This window comes from Miscanthus floridulus, chromosome 4, assembly GCF_019320115.1.
Source record: "Miscanthus floridulus cultivar M001 chromosome 4, ASM1932011v1, whole genome shotgun sequence".
Taxonomy (NCBI): Eukaryota; Viridiplantae; Streptophyta; class Magnoliopsida; order Poales; family Poaceae; genus Miscanthus; species Miscanthus floridulus.
The window spans coordinates 36,238,120-36,259,147 of record NC_089583.1 but is presented as its reverse complement, the minus strand read 5'-3'; the positions used below and the strand labels follow the sequence as shown (position 1 = coordinate 36,259,147).

At 40.0% G+C, this 21,028-nt stretch overlaps 3 protein-coding genes across 3 annotated transcripts; 2 read left to right on the top strand and 1 right to left on the bottom strand.

Annotated features, from left to right (window-relative positions):
* Nucleotides 1-1,047: 1,047 nt before the first annotated feature.
* On the top strand, nt 1,048-8,584 carry LOC136551330 (zinc finger protein VAR3, chloroplastic-like). The gene is made up of 5 exons (XM_066542899.1): nt 1,048-1,715; nt 3,499-3,616; nt 6,085-6,437; nt 6,521-6,619; nt 7,107-8,584. The coding sequence occupies exons 1-5, from the start codon at nt 1,057-1,059 to the stop codon at nt 8,299-8,301; spliced, it is 2,424 nt and encodes an 807-aa protein (XP_066398996.1). The 5' UTR covers nt 1,048-1,056; the 3' UTR covers nt 8,302-8,584.
* A 7,373-nt stretch (nt 8,585-15,957) lies between these two features.
* LOC136548389 (uncharacterized) lies at nt 15,958-17,841 on the top strand. Its single transcript, XM_066539940.1, has 5 exons — nt 15,958-16,155; nt 16,239-16,310; nt 16,407-16,478; nt 17,186-17,299; nt 17,415-17,841. The coding sequence occupies exons 1-5, from the start codon at nt 15,958-15,960 to the stop codon at nt 17,583-17,585; spliced, it is 627 nt and encodes a 208-aa protein (XP_066396037.1). The 3' UTR covers nt 17,586-17,841.
* An 898-nt stretch (nt 17,842-18,739) lies between these two features.
* Nucleotides 18,740-21,026, bottom strand: LOC136551329 (uncharacterized). The gene is made up of 6 exons (XM_066542898.1): nt 21,021-21,026; nt 20,214-20,436; nt 19,956-20,139; nt 19,750-19,857; nt 19,317-19,655; nt 18,740-19,243 (listed from the first exon to the last, which is right to left on the bottom strand). Exons 2-6 carry the CDS (start codon nt 20,363-20,365, stop codon nt 19,106-19,108), a joined length of 921 nt encoding a protein of 306 aa, XP_066398995.1. The 5' UTR covers nt 20,366-20,436; nt 21,021-21,026; the 3' UTR covers nt 18,740-19,105.
* Between the last annotated feature and the right edge of the window lie 2 nt (nt 21,027-21,028).

Sequence of the window (21,028 nt, the reverse complement as noted above, 5' to 3'; positions counted from 1 at the left end):
GCAAGGCTACGGTCTTCGTGCTACGGCATCTCAGTGGTGTCGGGGATCTCGTTCGGCTGTCGCGAATCTGGTTCGCGTACCCGCCACAGACCTTGCTCACGCGGCCGTCGGTGGGAGATGTGTGGGCGCCGTCGCACTTGCTCGCGTGGACCTCGCGTTAACCCGGGCCTTGCTCGCGCGGCTGCTGCTGGGAGCTTGCGCGGCCGCCGGGCAAGGGCGTGGCAGCGGTGGAGACGGTGGTGATGGTGTCTGGTGGACAGGTGAAGGTGGAGGGGGCGGCAGTTGGACAAGGTCGGACTCCATGGTGGCAAACTCTATACAACCGGTGAAATGATGGGCTCAGGGCCTATTTTGAACGTAGGAATTTTACGGGTACAGTTTAATTTTCTAAATGCAGAACAAAGAAAAAATTCCACATTTCAAACATGCCCTTAATTTTTAGCAGGGTTCCTTGGAGAAATACTGTATCATGGAGTTTCTAGTCGTAGAGTCATGTGTCATCCAAACTACTGCATTGTGACTGCCATAATATTTGCTATTAGGTAGCTGGAACATTGTAAGACCAGTCCATAGGATAGTCTATAGCATTAAAATATTTGCTATTAGATACCTGGAACATTGTAAGATCAGTCCATAGGGTAGTCCATAGCAAAAGGTACCCATAAGCTTATGGACTACCCATAAAAAATAAAAAATATTACTTTTTCTCACTCCTCCCTCTCTCTTTCTTGATTCTACACAGGATTGTAAAGAGAAAGAATTTTTTATCTCATATGAGACCCACCTTATAAACTACTTGTTGGATAAAACATTATGGAGATAACTATAACTATAGTCCACTGACATAAAAGCTGCCCATATGGACTACTTAGCCCATATACATTGCGGTTGCTCTAACCATCGTCACCGTGAGCAACTTACTTTTTTAGAAGTGGCAACAGTAAATTTCCAGTTTGACCTATGGCCTAAGCAGAAAAAAATGATTAATGAAATTGCCGTTCATGGTCGCTCTGTCTAAAAGACTGACGAGGGTTTTGACCGGAATCCCAAAACCCAATGCTCTCACATATGGCCTGCCATAGCCCACTGCTGCTTCTCCGCCGCCGGCGCGGCGTCCCCACCCCCTCGTCCCTCCTCATCCTCCTCCGCCACCGCCCCTTCGCCTCCTCTCCCTCCCCACCCCCACACCCCTCGTCCGCCTCCTCTAAGCCGCCCGCCCTCTCCGCCCGCCTCTCCTTCGTCTTCGACCAGCTCGACGCCCTCGACCGCTCCCGTTCCTCCGAGCTCTCGGCCCGCGACGCCGCCCTCCGCCGCATCCAGTCCTGGCGCCGCCCCGCGCCGCCGCCTGATGCACCGCCGCTGGATGCAGAGCCGGGCCCGGAGCCGGAGTCGGGGCCGGATGGTCATAAGGAAGCTGCTCCGGTGGCGGCATCTGCTGATGAGGTGGGGAGGATGAGCATGGAGGAGGTGCTGCGGAGGGAGGTGGAGCTGGTGCACCCCTGGCCCGAATGGATCGAACTGATGGAGCGGCTTGCTCAGCAGAGGTACTTCGACCTGGGGCGGGCCTGTGGTGCCGATGAGAGCTCCATGGCCGCCGCGGTGCCCTTGGACCTCTCAGAGGTCAGTGAGGAGGCGGGGTTCGACTTCTCCAGAGACTGGACTACTGTCAAAAACGCCTGCATGAACTTTGGCCGAGATCGGTTCGACATCCTCAAGTATGGTTATTGCTCCTGAGGTTGAATTTAGTTCCTGTCTCCAACGATAGATACCCAAAACACAAGACCCATTTCACGTTTGGGTAGCGCTACACTTAAAGGGTTCAATACCTATTTTTAGTCTTCTCCAACAACAAGATCCAAAGAGAACTCTTTCTGCAAATGGGTCTCCAGGAGAGAGGATACTTAGATTTGAGTTATACCTCTCTTGGCACCTAAAATGGGTCTTCTATATCTAGGTACTCTGTTGGAGGCTATAGGTATTGCGTTGGAGACCTATTTTGAGTTTAGGTCACCTTATAAGACAGCCAGTTACATGATATGGGTTTCTAATTCGTTAGGTTGCTGTAGCCAGATTTTTTTTGCCTGTGTCATGGTCAAATCAGGGTCTAAAAGTTAAAAGGTACTCTCTCGGCCAGAAAAGAAAATTCTAGTACAGTACCAAGTTAAAGCATGAGTTTGACTAACTATATGTAAAAAAAGTATCAATATTTTTTATATCAAATAAGTATCATTATATTTGTCATGAGATATATTTTCATAGTATACCTATTTGGTGTCATAAACGCTAATATTTTTACTTATATATTTGGTTAAATTTTAGATACTTCAACAAAGAATGCACCTGGAATTGCATTCTTTTTGGGACGGAGGTAGTAGGTACTAAGATAATTCTAGGCCATAGATTTTGATTCAGTTTGCTGCCATTCCAACATTGCATACTATTAAGCCATTCCAATGTTGCATACTATTGAGGGGAGACTATTCTAGTTTCTGAGAAACCTGGCATTATCTGGATCTTTCTTTAGAGCTGTCAAGTGCAAGCTCCATAAAGTTTGAATGCAGGATTGATGAATATTTCTACATCATAGCCATCAGAAATGGATTGTTGCATGTTTCCCCCCTAGTTTCATGCTACGAAGTTATCACTGTTGTAGAAACTAGATGATTACCTTGTGAGTGCATCCAACTTTTTCATTGCTGTAAGTGGGTAATGACGATGCATCCTGTCATTGTTATTCCTTGGTATGCACAATAGATATTTTAAGTTGCATTGAAACTTTGGGAAGCTTCCCTTACAGTTATTGCTAAACCTGGAAAGTCAGAATGCAAATATTTGAGGTTAACTTTTAAAATTCATCGTTCCTATATTTTTATAGCATACTAAGAGCAAGTACAATAATGAGCTTATAGCCAAGCAAATGCTGATGTGGAGGAGAGAAGTGAAGAGAGAGAGGAGAGCTTGGCTCTCATGCAAGCAACAAGCTGGGCACGGGAGCCTATGCAGCGGTGGACCCAGACATCAAGTGAATGTGGGGAGGATTAGGAAAGAGAAGGTGGGACATGGGTAAAAGTAGCAATAAAAAAGTTTTTTATAGACAGTTAAGTGACTACTATTGTATAGCTTGTCTCTTACAACTTGGCTAATAGCCAAACATTTGGCTCTATTATTGAACTTTCTCTAATGGTCTTGTGATTCTTTTGACTAGGAGTAATCACTATGTCCATCCAAAATTAGATATTGATTCCTTACACCGAATGTTTTCTTGTGAATCCATGACTGAAGCACATGAAAATATGAGAATATGTAATGACCATACATGTGAATATTGTTGTTTCGCCTCATCAAAAGTAGTAAAAGGATCAGAGTCAGAAATCAGAAAAGGGTTATTGTTATTTCAGCAGTCATTTGGACAATTTTGTAGATAGATCGTAGGTGCGAAAAATGAACAAATGATAGTTGTACTAGTAATCATGTAATTGGTTCTTAAATCTTATGCAGATCATTGCCTAGGAAGGATCTTCAGATATTGGTCGGCCATGGGTGCCCTAGCATGGATGCAAAAGTGGTGTTTTCTGCAAAACTGATAAGAAAACGTGTACATCTTGATGAGGGCGATGTAAGTTGCATATTCTAAACCAAAATTTGTTTCTAAATGCCCGAAAATTCACATGTCATCATTTTGTGTTATGTGTGCTGACTTGTATGATTGTATCTATTCCACCATGTTCTCCAGTTGTCATTGTAGCTATGACTAGTACCAAAGAAACACTCTCCGAGAGTCCATTTTCTTGTTTAATTATTTGATTACAATATATAGTTTTCCTTCTCTCTCTTCTCCCTTTTTTGCCGGTGATTCGTGTTGGGTTTCAAGTCTAGACTTCACTAACCTGCTTGAGACAAAAGGGCTTTGTTGGTTTTTGTTGCTGTTGATATAATACATATATTGAGTTTATGAGGGATATACTTGATGTCTCACATTTGACAATACCATGGCACAACAATTGTGTACTCTGGGAGTACATAGACTTCTATTCTTTCAGTCCACCTGCACTTCGCAAACGCAATTTATTTGCTTGTGCTGATTCCAGTATGAAGTAATTGAATCTGGTAGCGACCCATTTGGGGAAGTCAAATAACTTTAAATTTCATTAGTATATGTTTTTGTTGTGCTAGTATATTTTAACATCAACTCATTCAGTTGCCTATGCCCTGTCCATGTGCTGCTGTAGCATTGATGAAACAGTCAACGTACCCACTAGATAAACTTAAATTGATGAAAACCTGAAATACAATAGCTAAGGCTCTATTTGGAAAATGGGATTTTTTTCCTGTTCCCTGTGTTTTTAGTGTGAAAATGAACTGATTACTGTGATGTTCCTGTGTTTCAATGGGGCCCTAAGTCTGAAAATACTTCATTCTTGTGGTTTACTTATAGTCCATCCTTCCTTGGTTGTAGCTTAGCCCCAAGCCACCATGATCTGGTCATGGTAACAGGAATCTGAAGCAAGTTTACATGAAATAACAAAAGCTAAATGGTTTTGATACCAAATTGTTATGTCCTGATTCATCTGTCAGATAGTCAATGATCTATGAGTTAGATGAAACAGAGACAAAAGATAATTTGAACCAGAAAAAGATTGCTTTGATATGAAAAGTTTGGATTATGTTATCTGCTTCTCACGTTGAACTGGTACAATATGTGGTAGACTATGTTGGAAATGATGCTAGGCAGGAAGTTGGTTTTGCCTAACGTCCAGTTGACCCAGCGTACAGGATGGGGAGGAGAGGGAGGACGAGGAGGGGTATTGTGGGTGGCTTAAACATATTGCCTTTGTTGTACCTCCAGTTGCTTCCTTTTCTTCTTCTGGGACCATACCTGTTCTTAGCTGCTCTCTTCGTGTTTTCTGCCTCCCATTGTCTCTTCCCCGTGGTATTTCTACATCACCCCTTTGCAGACTATCTGTTCCTTATGCCGGTCGCATCATGTTCTTCTCGCTCCTCGTCACCCAACTTGATCAAAAGCTTTACAGAAGGGTGCTGCATAGCATTCTGAAGCCACCTAGGCTGCTGCCAAGAACACATTTGGAACATGGTGTTATACAAACTAAAATTGTTAAGAGTTAACAGATATGATAGAATGCTTAACCTTTGATGATTTTTCATCCTTGCTTCATAAAATCAAACATTTTCATTTACTTCTAGCTGTACTGCTGTAGTAAGGTCATTACATAATTAATACAATCTAAAGAATGTGTGCTAAACGATCTTGGTTTTTTACACCCGGGCATCTGATACCATGTAGAGAATAGCGAAACACCTCACACCCCTTGGGTTGGGTGGCTTCCATATATATAGTCACAAGTGACTTCACAAGTAAGCTATACACAATTAGACCCCTAGATACATACTCCCTCCGTTCCAAATTATAAGTTGCTTTGACTTTTTTGGTTAATCCATTTTGCTATGTATCTAGACATATTATTATATCTAGATGCATAGCAAAATAGATGTACCATAAAAGTCAAAGCGACTTATAATTTGGAACGGAGGGAGTACATATCTAACAATGAAAATGGCAGATGTTTGTCTATCCGAATTGCTTTCTACCTTGTCTGGTGTGTGCCTTCTTTTTTGTTTCAATGTCATTTTTACTCTAATGCTTGATAGCTTTTGTTTCATTCTCTCATACTTATTTTATGTAGCCCTTCTCATATAAGTTCATGTATTTATAATGGGGTTTCCATTACAGTTTAGCCTTCTCAAAAAATCTAAATACTTGTGATTTACACAGATTATTTGTATTGTATTTTCTCATGCAGATAAATCTTATCAGATGTCAAATCTATACTTAGCTAATGCCTTTCTTGCTATTCATCACATTTTTTCCTAGCTAGTGCACTACTTTTTATACAGCTTATGGAGTTCAGTGTAGCATTGTAAGCAATAATCAACGGAGGGTGTGAGTGCCAGGGCATATAATTTATCAGTCCACTCTTAGATGCAATGCCTAAGTGAACATCAAACATTGTATTTTGTTGGAAAATCTGACCCTCTGGTTTCCTTATTTTTGCTTCTAATTTGCAGGTATGTAGTTCTTGTAATTTACGAAATGTATGCACGAGGGGCTATATCCTTACACGTAAAGAAGACGAAGCTCGGACTCTTGATGTTATGCGCATTTTGTTGATCTATGGTTTTGATCACGTAAAGGAAACTGTAGAGAACAAACCTCTGCTCAAATTAAAATCTTTGAAGACTGCTGTTCGGAAATTGATACATGAGATTGTCAAGTTGAGTGCTGTTCCTATTGATCCTAATCTCCCACCCCCTGTAATAAGGAAGCCTCCTCCTAAAGTGAAGCAACCACCTCCCCCACCAAAGAAGCGAGTGGGGCGTGATGATGTTGAGATGAAGAAAGGAGATTGGCTCTGCCCTAAGTAATTTTGCCACTTGCCTCTGATTTATGGAACCTTGTTGACTTGAGAAATACTATTCTTACTTCCTGGGGTCTATTTTGCAGGTGTGATTTCATGAATTTTGCAAAAAACACTGTTTGCTTGCAGTGTGATGCTAAGCGTCCCAAAAGGCAACTCCTCCCTGGAGAGTGGGAATGCCCTCGGTAAGCATACTCATAGGAATTCTGTTTTGATGTCTATTTTTTCTGTCCTATTCTGCCGTAATTATATACATGTGGCATCGCACACTGCACTAACCCCTTCACTTTTCATCATGTTTTGTTGCATTCATGTTTGCTACTCACACATAGTTGTGAAGAAACAAATTGATATCTTGGATCGGTATATTTCCTGGCCGCTGGCGCATTCTGTAGTAACTTTATTGAATGAACAATGCATATTTGTATTCATGTTTGCACTGTGTGTTGTCTGTAATCGAACACAGTTATGATTTATGAACAAGAATGACTTGGTATCTAAAAACTAAGATTTCTAAGAAGGTTCTCCATGCCATCTTATGTTTCTGAAGAGGTGAAACTTGAGGAATATGTAAACAGAAATAGCACACTCATTCCAGTGATTCATGAATCAATTTGTTATGTGCTGTTGTTGTCTTTGCTTACAGGCTGACTCGTGTACCTGAAATTTCAGGTGCAATTTCTTGAACTATAGGCGGAATATGTCATGTTTCCATTGTGAACATGACCGTCCTGCAGATGAGTACTCCAACAGCCAAATGGAAGCAAAGCAATCTGCACTGCGGAAAAGATTGGAAAGACCTCCACGCAAGCCTGATGTTTCTAGTGCATGGAACTTTGATTTTGATGATAACGAGTCAGATGGTGCAGATGTTGCTGCATTTGAGTTTGCTGATTCATTTAAGGCAAGGGAGAGCTCATCAGCAGACAGCATGTCTTATAGAGGTGCTTCTAAGGGCTCCGAGGATGAGGAATTTAGAATGGCTGAAACAATGACTACAGGACGAGGGAATAAGTTCTCAGAAAGAGATAGCTTGCCATCTTCAAGTAATGGTTTTGATGATTTTGATGATGAAGAGGATGACATTGACAGTTATGAACTTGACTTGCCAAAAGGTAGTCAGACAGGTGGAGTGTCAAGGATGAGTTATTCAGATCTTGAGAATGCTTCTGATTCAGAAGGTTTTAGTGAAATTGATAATAATAGAGAGTCCACATATGACAATAGTAGAGAGTCCAGATATGATAATAGTAGAGAGTCCAGATATGATAATAGAGAGTCCAGATATGCAGCCAAGGATGAGGATGAATTTGAGGATCACCCTTCCCTGAGATCGACTCATCTTGCTGATTCCTGGCATAAAACCAGAGGTCGGAGTGGTTCAAATAACTATAGAAAGGCATCTTTCGGATCAGAGAGTGATGATGGGATCAATTCTGATCTGGACGAGGACATTGACAAAGGTTTTAGAAATAATGGAAGCCATAGTCAGGGAAGTCCTAACAGAGCTTCTGTTAGGCACAATGCACTTGCCTACAGTGATGATGAACCATTTTCTGATGATGTGGATTCTGGTATGGTTGATCGGTTCCAGTCTAGGCAGACTAAGTCTTCCATGAACATCAAGGATAACTTCCGTGACACAAGACGTAACTTGAATGGAAGACGGTCTAGTGGGGACCGTTATGGTAGAACAGAACGGAATGACCGGTTCAACGATTTTGATATGCACCGTGGCGGTTCCTTGGATAAGAGTCACAGAACTAGGGGTAATCAGCTAGATAGTGGTTCAAGAGGTTTACAAAGAAATGTAAGAAGAAATTGGGATAGAAGTGGTGGCTTTGACGGCAGGCACTCGGGCGTTTAAATATTAGATATGAATATAACAAAAGCTGTATCATAAGTATCCAAATGGTGACCAGTGAGCGCCAAAGTTCCTATATGGTTGAAATGAATGGGTTTATGGATTTGCAGATTCCTTTACGTTAGTCATCTCTTTGGGTTCACTAACAGTTGCAGTCTGTTAAGACATGTTGTTACATTGTTAAAGTCACATGGGGCCTGGCCGGCACCATGTAGTCTGTTAAAGTCATGTTGTTTCATTGTTACCTTCTGAGCCGGCAATAAAGTTCAATTTGCCTTGTGAAAAATGCAACATAATGGCAGGCATTTACTGTTATTTTATCCTTTTGTGTTTTGATTCTGTGAATTGGGCTTTACACTTCAGCACAGTATATAAATTATGGATCTACTTTATGCATATGGGTATTTCAATCCAGCTGAGTATGGCGCTCATGATTCCACCATGGGTTCATGACCAATTGACCATCTTCCATGATGCTACTTCTTGCTTAGGATGGGTTCCATGGGCTACTGGGAGCATGTTATGGAGGTTATTATTTTGTTTGCATTTTCATTCATAGGTTGGAACCCAACCCTTACCCAATCCAACCTATATCAAATTATTTTTTCCCCAAAATCCATCCCATGTCATGCTTTTAACGTGTGTTTGGTTTTGGGGTTGGAGTGGGTTGGGCTCAGTTTTTAGGGTGTTTGGTTGGGAGTTGGGTTCAACCTAGGAGGGGAATATTCTGTGCAGTAGGTTGGGTTCAACCTAGGAGAGGAATGTTCTGTGCAGATGTGGGTTCAAACCCAACCCAATTCAACCTGCCAACTAGTTGAACCCGCAGGTTTACATAAAACATACATACAAGCTCTTATATTTGCATAAAAATATATGGATCTACGTTAAAAGTCTGACCATTGGATTTAAAATCTCGCATTTGCTCAATAAAATATCGAAAGCAACTAAAAATTAGTGCAGATAATTCAACTAGTTAGTGCTAATTAGCACTGTTAAATCAACATGTGGGCTCCACATTAAAGCTAGACTCTAGAATTAAAACCTTGGGTCCACACTTCACAATTTTAGTGGAAGTGACACAAATTTATCATATATACTATACAATGTGACGTGAAACTATTTAGTGCGGTAAAAACTACATGTGGCCCCACAGAGCTGAATCTGGAACTAAAAGCTTGCGTTCACACCTTAAACTTTTTACGAAATTGACTAAAATTTGTTGGATATGATTAAAAATGCATTGAACTTACTTATTGCCAATTAGCATGGCATGAGATTTACTTGTGGCCCTACATTAGAACTTAGACCTTGAAACTAAAAAGCTCGTGTTCAGACTAAAATTTTAACGAAATTAACTGATTTTTTTTTTGTATATGATTCAAAATGACATGAAGCTATTCTCTGCCAATTAACATGGCAAGATAAGTCATGGCTGAAAGTACTGTTGGCTGATTTGTTGTAAGAGAAAAATATTGTTCATTGGCTGAAAAAGTACAGCTTATAAGCCAAGCGAACAGGGCGCTACTTGTGGCCTCATATAGAAAATCGGACCCTAAAACTAAAAGCTCAGACTCTGCGCTGGCATTTTGTATTTTGATGACTTAGTTTTCAGTTTTTGTTTGTTTTTAACGATCTAGCAGTGACTTGTAATGGTAAAAAGGGGAAGCGGTGAACTCAGAGACTGAGAGAGGGTAGAGAGACCGAGACAAGAGAAAGAATACTGTCGTTTGTCGGTGGAAGCGGAGGGAGAGAAGAGACAGTATTTGCTTAGTGGGCCGGCCGGTCGTGGGCCTTGGTCTTATTTCTAGAGGAGAGTCGATAAAAATGCTCCATTCGAAAATTAAAATTCTTGTCTTCAAAAATTGTTTTTTTAGTAGTGCAAGTATGCCCTAAATTTTTGTAGGGATTTTCCTTGGGTTTCTCTCCTCTTCATTTCAAACAAACCTTTATGATTTTATTCTAAGGGGGCAGACCCAGTGCTGGAGGCTCCCACATGATTTTATTCTAAGGAATAACATTAATATTGTTAACCAATAGAATTGTAGAACCATGAGGGGGGAAACCCAATGAATTCAAGAAAACCCAAAAAGTTATGAAGAAAACGCTCCATCCATTCAAAATTATTTTAACTTTGCTCAAGTTTATAGAAAAATACACTACAAATATGCAGTATCCAATTAGCAAGTTTTATTAAATCCACCATAAGTCTTGGTAGTGCTTTATTTGGTATTCTAGATGTTAATATACCTTTATGAATATTGGTAATATAGTTTTGTATAAGTTAGGAAAAATTGATTATATGACAAAAAATAAAAGGACTACACTTCAAAAAGCAAGAGGAGTAGTAGACTAATAAAAATACAAGGAACATGTCAGATAAGATGGAACAAAAAGTTTTCGAGAATAGAATTGATCCAAATTCCAAAGTGTTAGGATGCCATAAAGCTTCATTATCTGTTGCAAAAGTGATTAAAAAAGTCATTTATTTGTGAAAAAATGTGGGCAACAATTCTGCAGCTCATGATAGGAACCCTGCACAGAATGAAGGAGCATAGTCGCGTGTGCAAGCACTCTGCAATTATGTCCATGTAGTAACTTATACAGAAATGAAGAACAAAGCGGAAAAATGCTAAATCAATTATGACCATGTTTGAAGCCTCAGCTCTTGCGATTATTATCACGAAGGTACTCTTTGTCAGACCATGTCGGCATAAATCCTGCAACGCGCAAGTCTGGCCATGGGATGGGAACAAAAGCATGCACGCATGCGAACAGGAAGTGAATAAATAACCTGATGGAAGAAGAACGAACGAAACATATACATGAAGTTTTTTGAGGGGCAATTATATATGCATTAATTAAGTGTGTGCAACAAACATTTCTGCAAGCCAGTTAAAAGGGTGTATAACTGTGTACTCCCTCCGGTTCTCTAAAACAAGTCGTTTTGAGGTTGTCTTAAGTCAAATATTTTAAACTTTGACTACAAATAACTTTTTTTGGGTTAAGTTTGAAAATATAAAAGTGATGTAAGTAGATTCATCTCGAAATGTAGTTTCATAAAAGTATATATTGACTATATTTTATAAATATTTTATAGTAAAAAGTTACAGTCAAAGTCATTTCTTAAAGACCGTGTCGATGTCCAAAATGACTTGTTTTAGAGAACCAGAGGGAGTATATGTATACATACCGATATGCAACGTATATAAGAAGGCTCTGTGTTGCGTCGGAGTACTAGCTTAATTAGGGGCCTAGCTAGGCCCTGTGTTAATTTGGCATGTACTCTGGATCACCAGAATCAGTTTGAGTTTGAACCAGCTGGTACTAGTTGTGATAGCAAAAACATAATATATATATATATACTGCGCTAGTTAGTACCCTGGGTACCGAATAATATTCAGCACCCGAGCCCACCGCGTGAACCCGCGCACACCCGAGAGTGCGAAGCCAAGCATCGGGCCCGTGAGTACCTCCTGTCCGCACTCACGAATGAAGACCGCGTTCCCTGTCCCACGTTCGGAACCGTCGCTGACCGCGTTCCCTGTCCCACGAGCGAGGAGAGAACGCTGAGCAGCCTGTACACCGGTGACACCCAGCCGCGGCACCGACGAGGCCGCTATTGGGGGGCACCTCGGACGGGCGGCGGCGCGTGAAATGCGCGAGCTCACGAGAAGCGGACAGGCGGCGGCGGCGCGTCCTTGAGCGAGGCGGACAGGTGGGCGGGCAGCGGCGCGAGGTCGGACGGCCGAGGAGCCCCCGTCGCCAGTGCCGCGGTGGCCGCCGAGACACTGCAAACCCTCCCTAGGCGAGGAATCTGCGCGCCGAAACAGTACAGCAGGTGTGAATTACATGAATTGTGAGCTTGTTTTCATCAAATTAAAAAATCTGAGTTAGCTTGTTTGATGAGTTGGTTAAAGATCGAACATGTAAAAGAGAGATTAGAAATTTCTGTAAAGCCATTGTTTATCAGTGTTTAGAACAATACAAGGACATGAAAATTGGCCTTACAACATTCTTCAGTATCTGTGCCATCATTGTATTTTGTGTTCTAGCTGATCAATGTAAGTCATATGGGCAAGGGGAGTAACTGCTTCACGGGCACTCCTTTTACTTGATGAATCCAATTCAGGCGCAGGTGTTTCCTCTGCAGTAGTAGGACTACTGCCATTTTCTGTTGCTGTTCCATTATTGGATACAGGTGCTCCGAACAGCTATACGTAAACACATATAGCTGTTGTTCTGTATCGAGTTTTTGCAAGTCAGTAACGATGGTTCCGGACTTGCAGTTGATCCATTTATATGAGTAAAAGAATGTACTTTAATTCAGAAACTATGTTTATCTTTCACGATTTTCTATAGTATGTATAAAGTATCCTTGGCTTACTGAATTATTCTTGCATACTTATTTCCCATTTATGTCAGCTTGAAGGTCCTATAGTCGTATCATATTTGAATGGTTACTGGATGTTACTTCAAGATGAATTATAAGTTAAACATTATTGATGTTTAGTAGTTCCAAAGTTGGTGTTAACTGTTCATGATACATGAACTTGTCATAGAAAGCTGAGATTTCTTTGGTACATCATTTTTAATGACCTACCTGGCACGATTTGTGACCAAATTAAACAAGCTGAGTGAGTGAGATGAATTTTATCTTGTGGAGCAATGCTTCTGCGGGTGATGTCTTCACTTCTTCACTTGTAGTGGATGAGATCAGAAGTAATAATGTGTGCTTGTTTTATGTTTCACATAGCCTTTATTTATGGCTATGCAGTAATCCTTATATGTTTCTGTGATGTTTCTCAGATTAATGATTATTTGAATGAATCGAAGCTCCGCCACTAGTCAGTAAAGTTATTAAATCAGAATGGGTTGCCAGAAGCAGCTGTTTGAAGAGAAGAGCAATTGTAAAGGGGTTGTGACTGAATCGTCAGCATCGCAGACAATGCACACAACTAATGTGGCTGTGACAGATGGAAGATCAGGACAAGGTCACGATGGGTTACCGGCATGTATTTCAGAAGGTGGAACATCATCGTGCACACCAGGCCGTAACGAGGATGTTGTGGCTGGCATTTCAGAAGCCGGAACATCATCCAGCAGAGGCATGTTCTCACCAATGGCAATAGTTACAGAAAGCGAGAACGCTACACCAGATACCGAAAAGAAGTACACCCATGTGAGTAGCTTGTTTGTGACATTTGAATAAGAAGTTCGAAGATTCTGCTATGTGAATATGAAATAAAATTAGGTTTCAAAATTACCAAATGATCAAAGTTGTGATGATGGGATTCAGAAAATAGAGCTGAGAAGTATTCAGACTTGAGAAATAATGAAAAAAGTAAATGTACAAACTTGACATAGGCTGTAATGTGCATGCTTACAATATTTAGATTGAGGAACCAGACATGTTGAGGTCTTATATAGGCTGAAATTCACTATAATCAATTTTGACTGAGATAAAAATTCGAGCAATTTTGCATTGCCTCTAGGTGGAAAATGGAAATATCTAATTGCATATGTTGTATGCAGAAAGAAGACATTGATCCTGCCCTCATTCCTAGGCCTGGGATGTCATTCAGAAACCGAAAAGAGGCCAGGGCTTTCTATGAAGCGTACGCCGAGAAGGTTGGATTCAATTTGAGCTATGGAAACAGTAAAACATATTCATATATTATACAATGCAGCAATGAGGGGGTTCATACTTACTTTAAAAAAAATGAGGAGCTGCGTGTTACGAACAATACCACAAAGAAGACACACTGCATGTCGAAGATGAAGCTTAAAAGAATTTATGATGAAAACAAGAATGAAATATCAGTGGTGATTGAGCAAGTGGATCTAATGCATAACCATCCATGTCTTAAAAAGAAAGAAGAAATAATAAATATGAGATCACACAAGGAAAATGATCCGGTATTATTTGAGTTTGTTGATGACCTCCAAGCAGCGGATGTCCCGCATCATAGTATATAGAACATTGTTAGGGACATGCATGGGGGAGGTGAGAACGTGCCAATGACCAGGCGGGATCTTGAGAACAGGTCAGTGTGTGCCAACTCTTATACCATCCAGTAAATAGGTACTGTCGATTACATCTGTGTAATAGTAACAAATTTTGCAGGAAGGCGGCTAATGTGAGGGCAGAACATGCCAATGGCATTGCGAAGCTTCTAGAATTCTTTGAAGACTGCAAGGCGCATAACCCACAATTTTGTTGGTATGTCAAGATTGATAAAGAAGGGATAATTCATAGCTTATTCTGGAGTCACGCTAGCATGCAGGCAGAATATATTGATTTTGGAGATGTGATGACATTCGACACCACGCACAAGACAAATATATATGAGAAACCACTAGCTATATTTGTGGGTGCAAACCATCACCTACAGAACACATATTTTGGATGTGCGCTGTTAGGCGATGAGACAATAGAAACATTCCAATGGGTATTTCAAGCTTTCAAGAAATGCATGGGAAGACATAGGACTAGGTGCATTATCACAGGTAAAGTAAAACTATTTAAAAAAGTGGAAAACACCTTGAAGGTAGAATGAAAAACAATTTCAAGCTGTTTTGGTTGTATTAAGTTAACAATCCTCATGCTCCTATGTGTGGCAGATCAGGATCAGGCAATGGAAGTGGCCATAGGACTGGAATTCCCTAGTGTCATCCATAGGATTTGTCGGTGGCATGTGGTTAACAAGCATATGCCGAACCTGAATGAGATATTCAGCCTTTATGAGAAACAACACTTCAAGGAAAGATTCAAGTCGGTGCTGAACCACCCCCTAACACCCGCCGAATTTGAGAGAGCATGGGAAGAACTGATAACAGAGTTTGATCTGCAAGGAAATGCCACTATGGAGAGCTTATTCCGGCAACGAGCTAGGTATATCCCAGCTTTCTTTAAAGATGATTACTGTGGGATGATGACATCGACACAGTGTAGTGAGAGCAGTAACTATGTGATTAAGAAGAATTTTGTGGGAAAGCAGACATGTTTGCACAAGTTTGCAAAGCGTACTCTAGATTTCATGCAGACACGGAAGATGAAGGAGGGAGTTGAAACATACCTTGCAACGGTAAAACGAATTTAAACATTGAATGTACTGTGATTGAAATGGTAGTACACTATGCAAAAACTTATGTTTCGATTGTGTCGTTTGTTGATGTAGCGCAAGACACTTACCAAGAACAAATGGCCATTTGAGGTTCAACTAGGAAGGATATATACACGGGCAGTGTTCAGAAACTTCGAAAAAAATGGTCACTTGCACCGCATACAACATAGAGGATGATCCAGAGATAAGCGAGCATTGGTACAGAGTTTGTCACACGAATAGGTCAGAAGTGATAAGCTGGGGACAACACAAGTTCAAAGTGAAGGCAGATAAAGTCAACGAGACATACAGTTGCGAGTGCAGGGAGTGGGAGCACACAGGTATTGTGGAAAGACACTAGTATCTTAAAGGATTCATGGAATTATGTTGGTACTGAAAATTGTTGTCGATGCAGGACTATTTTGCGTGCACCTTTTGCGTGCCTTCATTCATGTCCAAGTAGACAAGATTCCACGTGAATACATTTTTAAGCGCTATACAAGGTTCGCTAGGAGGGAGGTTGACTTTGATACGAGCGACAAGCTTCTAACCGGGGATGACGGCAACACACAAAGCTATAGAACAAAAGACTCTAATACCAAAAGCTATGAAGGCGGTCAGATCAGGGAGCATGTCTAACGCTGCTTACAGAAGATTGCTCAAAGTTTTAGAAGATGTCACGAAGGAAATAGACAATATCCCCCCAGACATTGGTGCAAAAGTGAGGAAGGGACAAGGTCCATCAAGGACAGAGGTAAAGACATGTTAGTAAAATAAGAACTATTTTAATGTACATATAGTAATAAAGGAGGTCTCTAAATTATATGTGGCATGCAGGACAATTCTAGAGATAGCAGCAGCGACGATGGCATTGAAGAAGGAATATGTGAGGAGACAAGGATAACACGGGTATGTTTTTTTACATTAAGTAATAAAGCAAGAGGGGGTGAACCTTAGTGAACCATATATGTTAATTCTGGACTATATATTTGGAATTGTGGACAGAACATTTTACCAGCTGCGAACCAGTTACTACATGGAGGTTGTTCAAAACAAATGAAGGCAGCAGAAATAAAGGTAAAGGTGAAATGGAGATGTGGATTTTGGTTTATTTCAAATGCTATATCAGATCCTACATTACTGCTGCCTGAAATTTCACCATAGCACTTAGCTATTTTAGAAATAGAAAAAATAAAGTTAGTTGTACAATATGTGTCAGTTTGCTTGTGATTGCAATGGAACATCTGAATCCTATTTTTGATCCCTGCCAAGAAATTTTTTTTTGAGAATGAGTTGGTAAAGAAAAAAATGTGTAGGGGAAGTAGCTGGTTTAAGATTAGTCATATAATTCCTTGTTTAGCAAGTTGTATTAACTAGTTACTAAGAAACACATTTCATTAGCAGTAGTGCTCCATTGTTTCCATTTCAGTTGACAAGCATAACTGATTAGATTTAGATTTTGTCATGCTTGACAAGCACAAGTACAAGTTAACTAGTTATTAATTTAATCTGAAAAATTGGTGAATCAGTGTGGAGACTACCGTGTTGACTTGATGTTATCACATAATTTTTGTGAATTACACCATCATGAATGAATGCAACATATGGCATAGTTCATGTGCTCTACTGTATTTGGCTTGATAATGTACCATGATCTTCATGCTGATCTGAAATAAATCTGTAGTAGCATAGACATGATTATAGGCTTTCAAGTGAATTGTAAAAAATGGTTGATGTTGATATTTGTTGATTCTATGGACTGCTAAATGAAAAACATGTGCCAGGAATCTAGGACCACATGTAGAGTTGAGGCTAGCCATGTGCTGGATTGCAATAAAGAAATAGGGAAGAAAAAGGCAGCAGCAGCAACAAGTGAAGAAGGGTCACAACATGAACAGGTAGATGAGCAAACATGGAAATCAAGAGACGTTGGGCACTAGTTGATGTGTGCATTTGTTCTTACTCTGAAACTTATATTCTAAAGGATTGACAAACCTGATTTTGTGTCTGCAGGATGTGACAACATTGATAAACCTAGTGCCTCCTGAAAAAGCGAAGCCTAAGGGCAGGAACAAGACAGAGTCAGATAAGGCAGCAGTAACCCTTGGAGCATTAGGCGAGAAATTGGGCACGAGAAAGTGCAAGGCTTGTGGGCAGTACGCTACACATAATGCGCGGATGTGACTCAGCTTGGAACATAATAGAATGAGGCTTGAAGAAATGAAGAACAAAAAGAGAGGGAGGCCACCAGGCGCTAAAAATAAAAAGGTAAGCTAGGAGCATGTTACTGATCACGACGAGGAGGACAATAGAGTGAAGACACGACAGAAGGTAGTCGCAAAAAACACCTATACTGGTCTAGATAGTGACAACGAGGGAGAAAAATGACTCACATGAAAACGACGACACATCTAAACCTAAAGCCAAACAATGACTCACATGAAAACGACGACACATCTAAACCTAAAGCCAAGAAGAAGCTGTTGTTCTAGTTCATTTGTTGTTTAGCATTATTGATTTATGCATTATATTCAAATAAGCTTAGTCGTGAATTGTTTGTTTGTTTACCATGCTCATGTTGGTTACACACTACCATCAAATGTTATCATTCTTGTCTTGGGCAATAGATTTTTTTTCATTATTTGTAAAGAGGAGCACATGAATTTAGTCATTTTTGTATGTTTTGATGCACTTATATTGTTCCGAATGTAACAGTTCATGCAACCATTCATTTTTATCATGTCTTTTTTTTGGTGCCGCTAACTACGCCAAGTACATAACAAGCTTGTAGCCATGATCATGCACAACCTGTGGCCTCCGCACACCCCACTCCAACGACCGAAAGAAAAAAAAAACTCCGCATGACCAGTGTAGGCGTCAAGTAGTTTATAGATTCGTCCGATTAAAAGCTAGAGTACAACCCTGGAGCTCAACTGAACTAGGAATATGTAACCGACCACTTTTTTGCGCTTGCATACATGCGCTTCCATACATGCATCAATTCACGAATAACCCAACATACAAAAATGTAATTCAAAAAATCTTCATATTTTCATGTGTACAACACCTCATGTCATAAAAATAGACAAGACATTTCTATGCAACCGACATTACATGGATCAAATATATACTGTCAAGTTACCAGAATGATTTAATAGAAAATTGTTATTGTTCATATTGTGCCTAAGTTTTAAACTAGGCCAGCTTCATCAACACTTTGATCATGACACCCATATACATTTTCAATCCACTTACTCACATTAGAGACAAAATTTCTTTGTTATTTAAAACACAATTTCATAATATGCATTTTCATTACAAAAAAAATGAAAGTATATTGTTTTGATGCTTCTAAATTTACAAAAGCTGCTGATATGAACAAAAAGGCAAGACAGAACTACTCAATGCCTTGCTCAAAAGCTACATAGTGTAATGCAGTGTCCAAAAGTGTGACCAGCTAATTTTGTTGCATCTAAAATAACTTGGCTTCATCCTTAGAGTTTCCTGTTGCTTCTTCACTTGCCACCTTGGTCGTCTTGATCTCCTTATCTGTTGCTGCCCAACCAGGCTTGGAATTAGTTGTGGATGAACTTCTCTTCTTGGAAAAGTGATGTTGGACAAAATAAATGCACATTCTGGGAGTGGACCTTAAGGCTGTGAAGGATTAGAATGACGAGCATCTTCAGGAATAAAGCTGCCTTCCACTAATAAAAGAGAGGGTGGAAAGAAGGATGGAACTCTCCAATACGGAATTGAAGAAGCTCAGGAGGAGCATGGACTTTGTTGGCAGTATGAAAGGCTAGATATTGTAGCATTTCTGCCCTCATCTCCTTTGATCGATCCTGCAAGGAAAAAAGGTTAGACAGAACAAAAAAATAAAATGAGGGATATATTAACAAGAAAAAGGATTCATACCGGATCTATAGTAGTGTGCAGAGAACCATGGCCCTCACCGTCATAGAACTCAATAAACTTCATGGAGAATATGCCAGAGTCACAGATATTATTTTGAAATGGAACCCGAATTGGTACACGTCTCCAGTTTGCAAATTGGGGGAATTTGCGGGGTGCAGCCAAAGATAGTGCAGCACTAAGGCGTTCCATGAGTATTTGGCCCATAGGTGAATGATATGTATCCCATGTGACCTCATTGTAAGAAGTATAGTTCATTGAGTCTAGGACATCGACACGGGATTGGCCAAGATTGATACAATATACAGACCAATGACTAAGATGTAAAACCAGAAGAAATATCTGCAAGATGTGTATACGAAAGAAATACGATTTTAGCAGTATACTACTGGGATGAAAGCAAGAAAGAAAAAAAAAGTACTCGTGATACACATACCATCTTTGTCTTTTGTAAGTCAGTCGTGGGGAGGCATCGCTTGATAGTTTCTAGTACAATGTCCTGGCTGCACTGAGGCTGAGTTTTGTGAATACTGAAGGAGTCTGACTTAAGAATATCATGTACATTATGATTGGATTGTTATCAATGTTGTACTCAAAAAATAAAATTTGAAATGATTAGTTTGAAAAATGAGGGAGACGTACCGAGACAAGAGGTTGTAGGAATATTCTGAACCCATGGCATTCAGGACGAACATTAAAGTCATCTTTAGCTATGCATTTGACAAATGCATCCATGAACACAGGGTGTATGAATTTCCCAATACCAAAGGAAAGTGTAATATCTCGGCCAGTCAATGACTCTGTCCCAAAGTGCATCAAAGTTTTCCTGAATGGAATTCAATAAGCATTCTGGAGTATGGAAAAAAAGAATGAAAGCTTGAAAATAAAATCAGAATGAACCTTTTCAATGGAGAGTCATCTGCACAAAGGAAGGCATGCATACGCAAAGAAAACTCTAAATTGGGTGGAGGACAAGACAGAATGCCATGCTTGAAGGGTGAATAAAATTTGGATGGCTTCTTGGTTAGTCTCTTTCTAGGAAACTTGAACATAGGCAGATCATCTAGAATCAGCCACTTTAATGCAGAAGTGGTGTCTTTTCCGATTGTTTTGTTACTGCATGCTTCAGGAAGTTCAAGAGCATAAGGAGAGTTATGCTCAGAACGGGAATGGTGGGAGGTAGATGAAGTAGGAATAGTTTCAGTATAAGAGAAGCCTTGTGGCTAAAAGAAGAAAAAAAAAGATAAGATAAGATTCTTGATCAATATAATTTAAAACTTGAAATAAAAAACTTTGAATTATTGAGAGAACAAGAAGCTAAGTCAGTAAAATAGCAATGAAATAATAGTGTGCATGTTAAAAATCAAAAGGGGGGCTGACATTGAAATTGGAATTGAGACATACATGACTAACTGAATAAAAAATAGGAAAATGAAATAAGGTATGGTGGACAAATAATTGAATGTTCAAATACAAATAGTAGAATAGTATTAGAAAATTGGTTTACAAGTTCAAAATCAAATGAAGGGTGCTGTCGACATTGACATGTCAATGAAAATGACTGTGCACTAAGTACAAGACAAAAGGTATCAGAAAACCAGTGACTTGTGGCAGTAAAATGTTATCAAACAGCATACATGATGGTGCCAAAAACACAAGCATGTATACAAAACTAAATTTATTGAATTAATAGATAGCTGCACTTACATGAATAA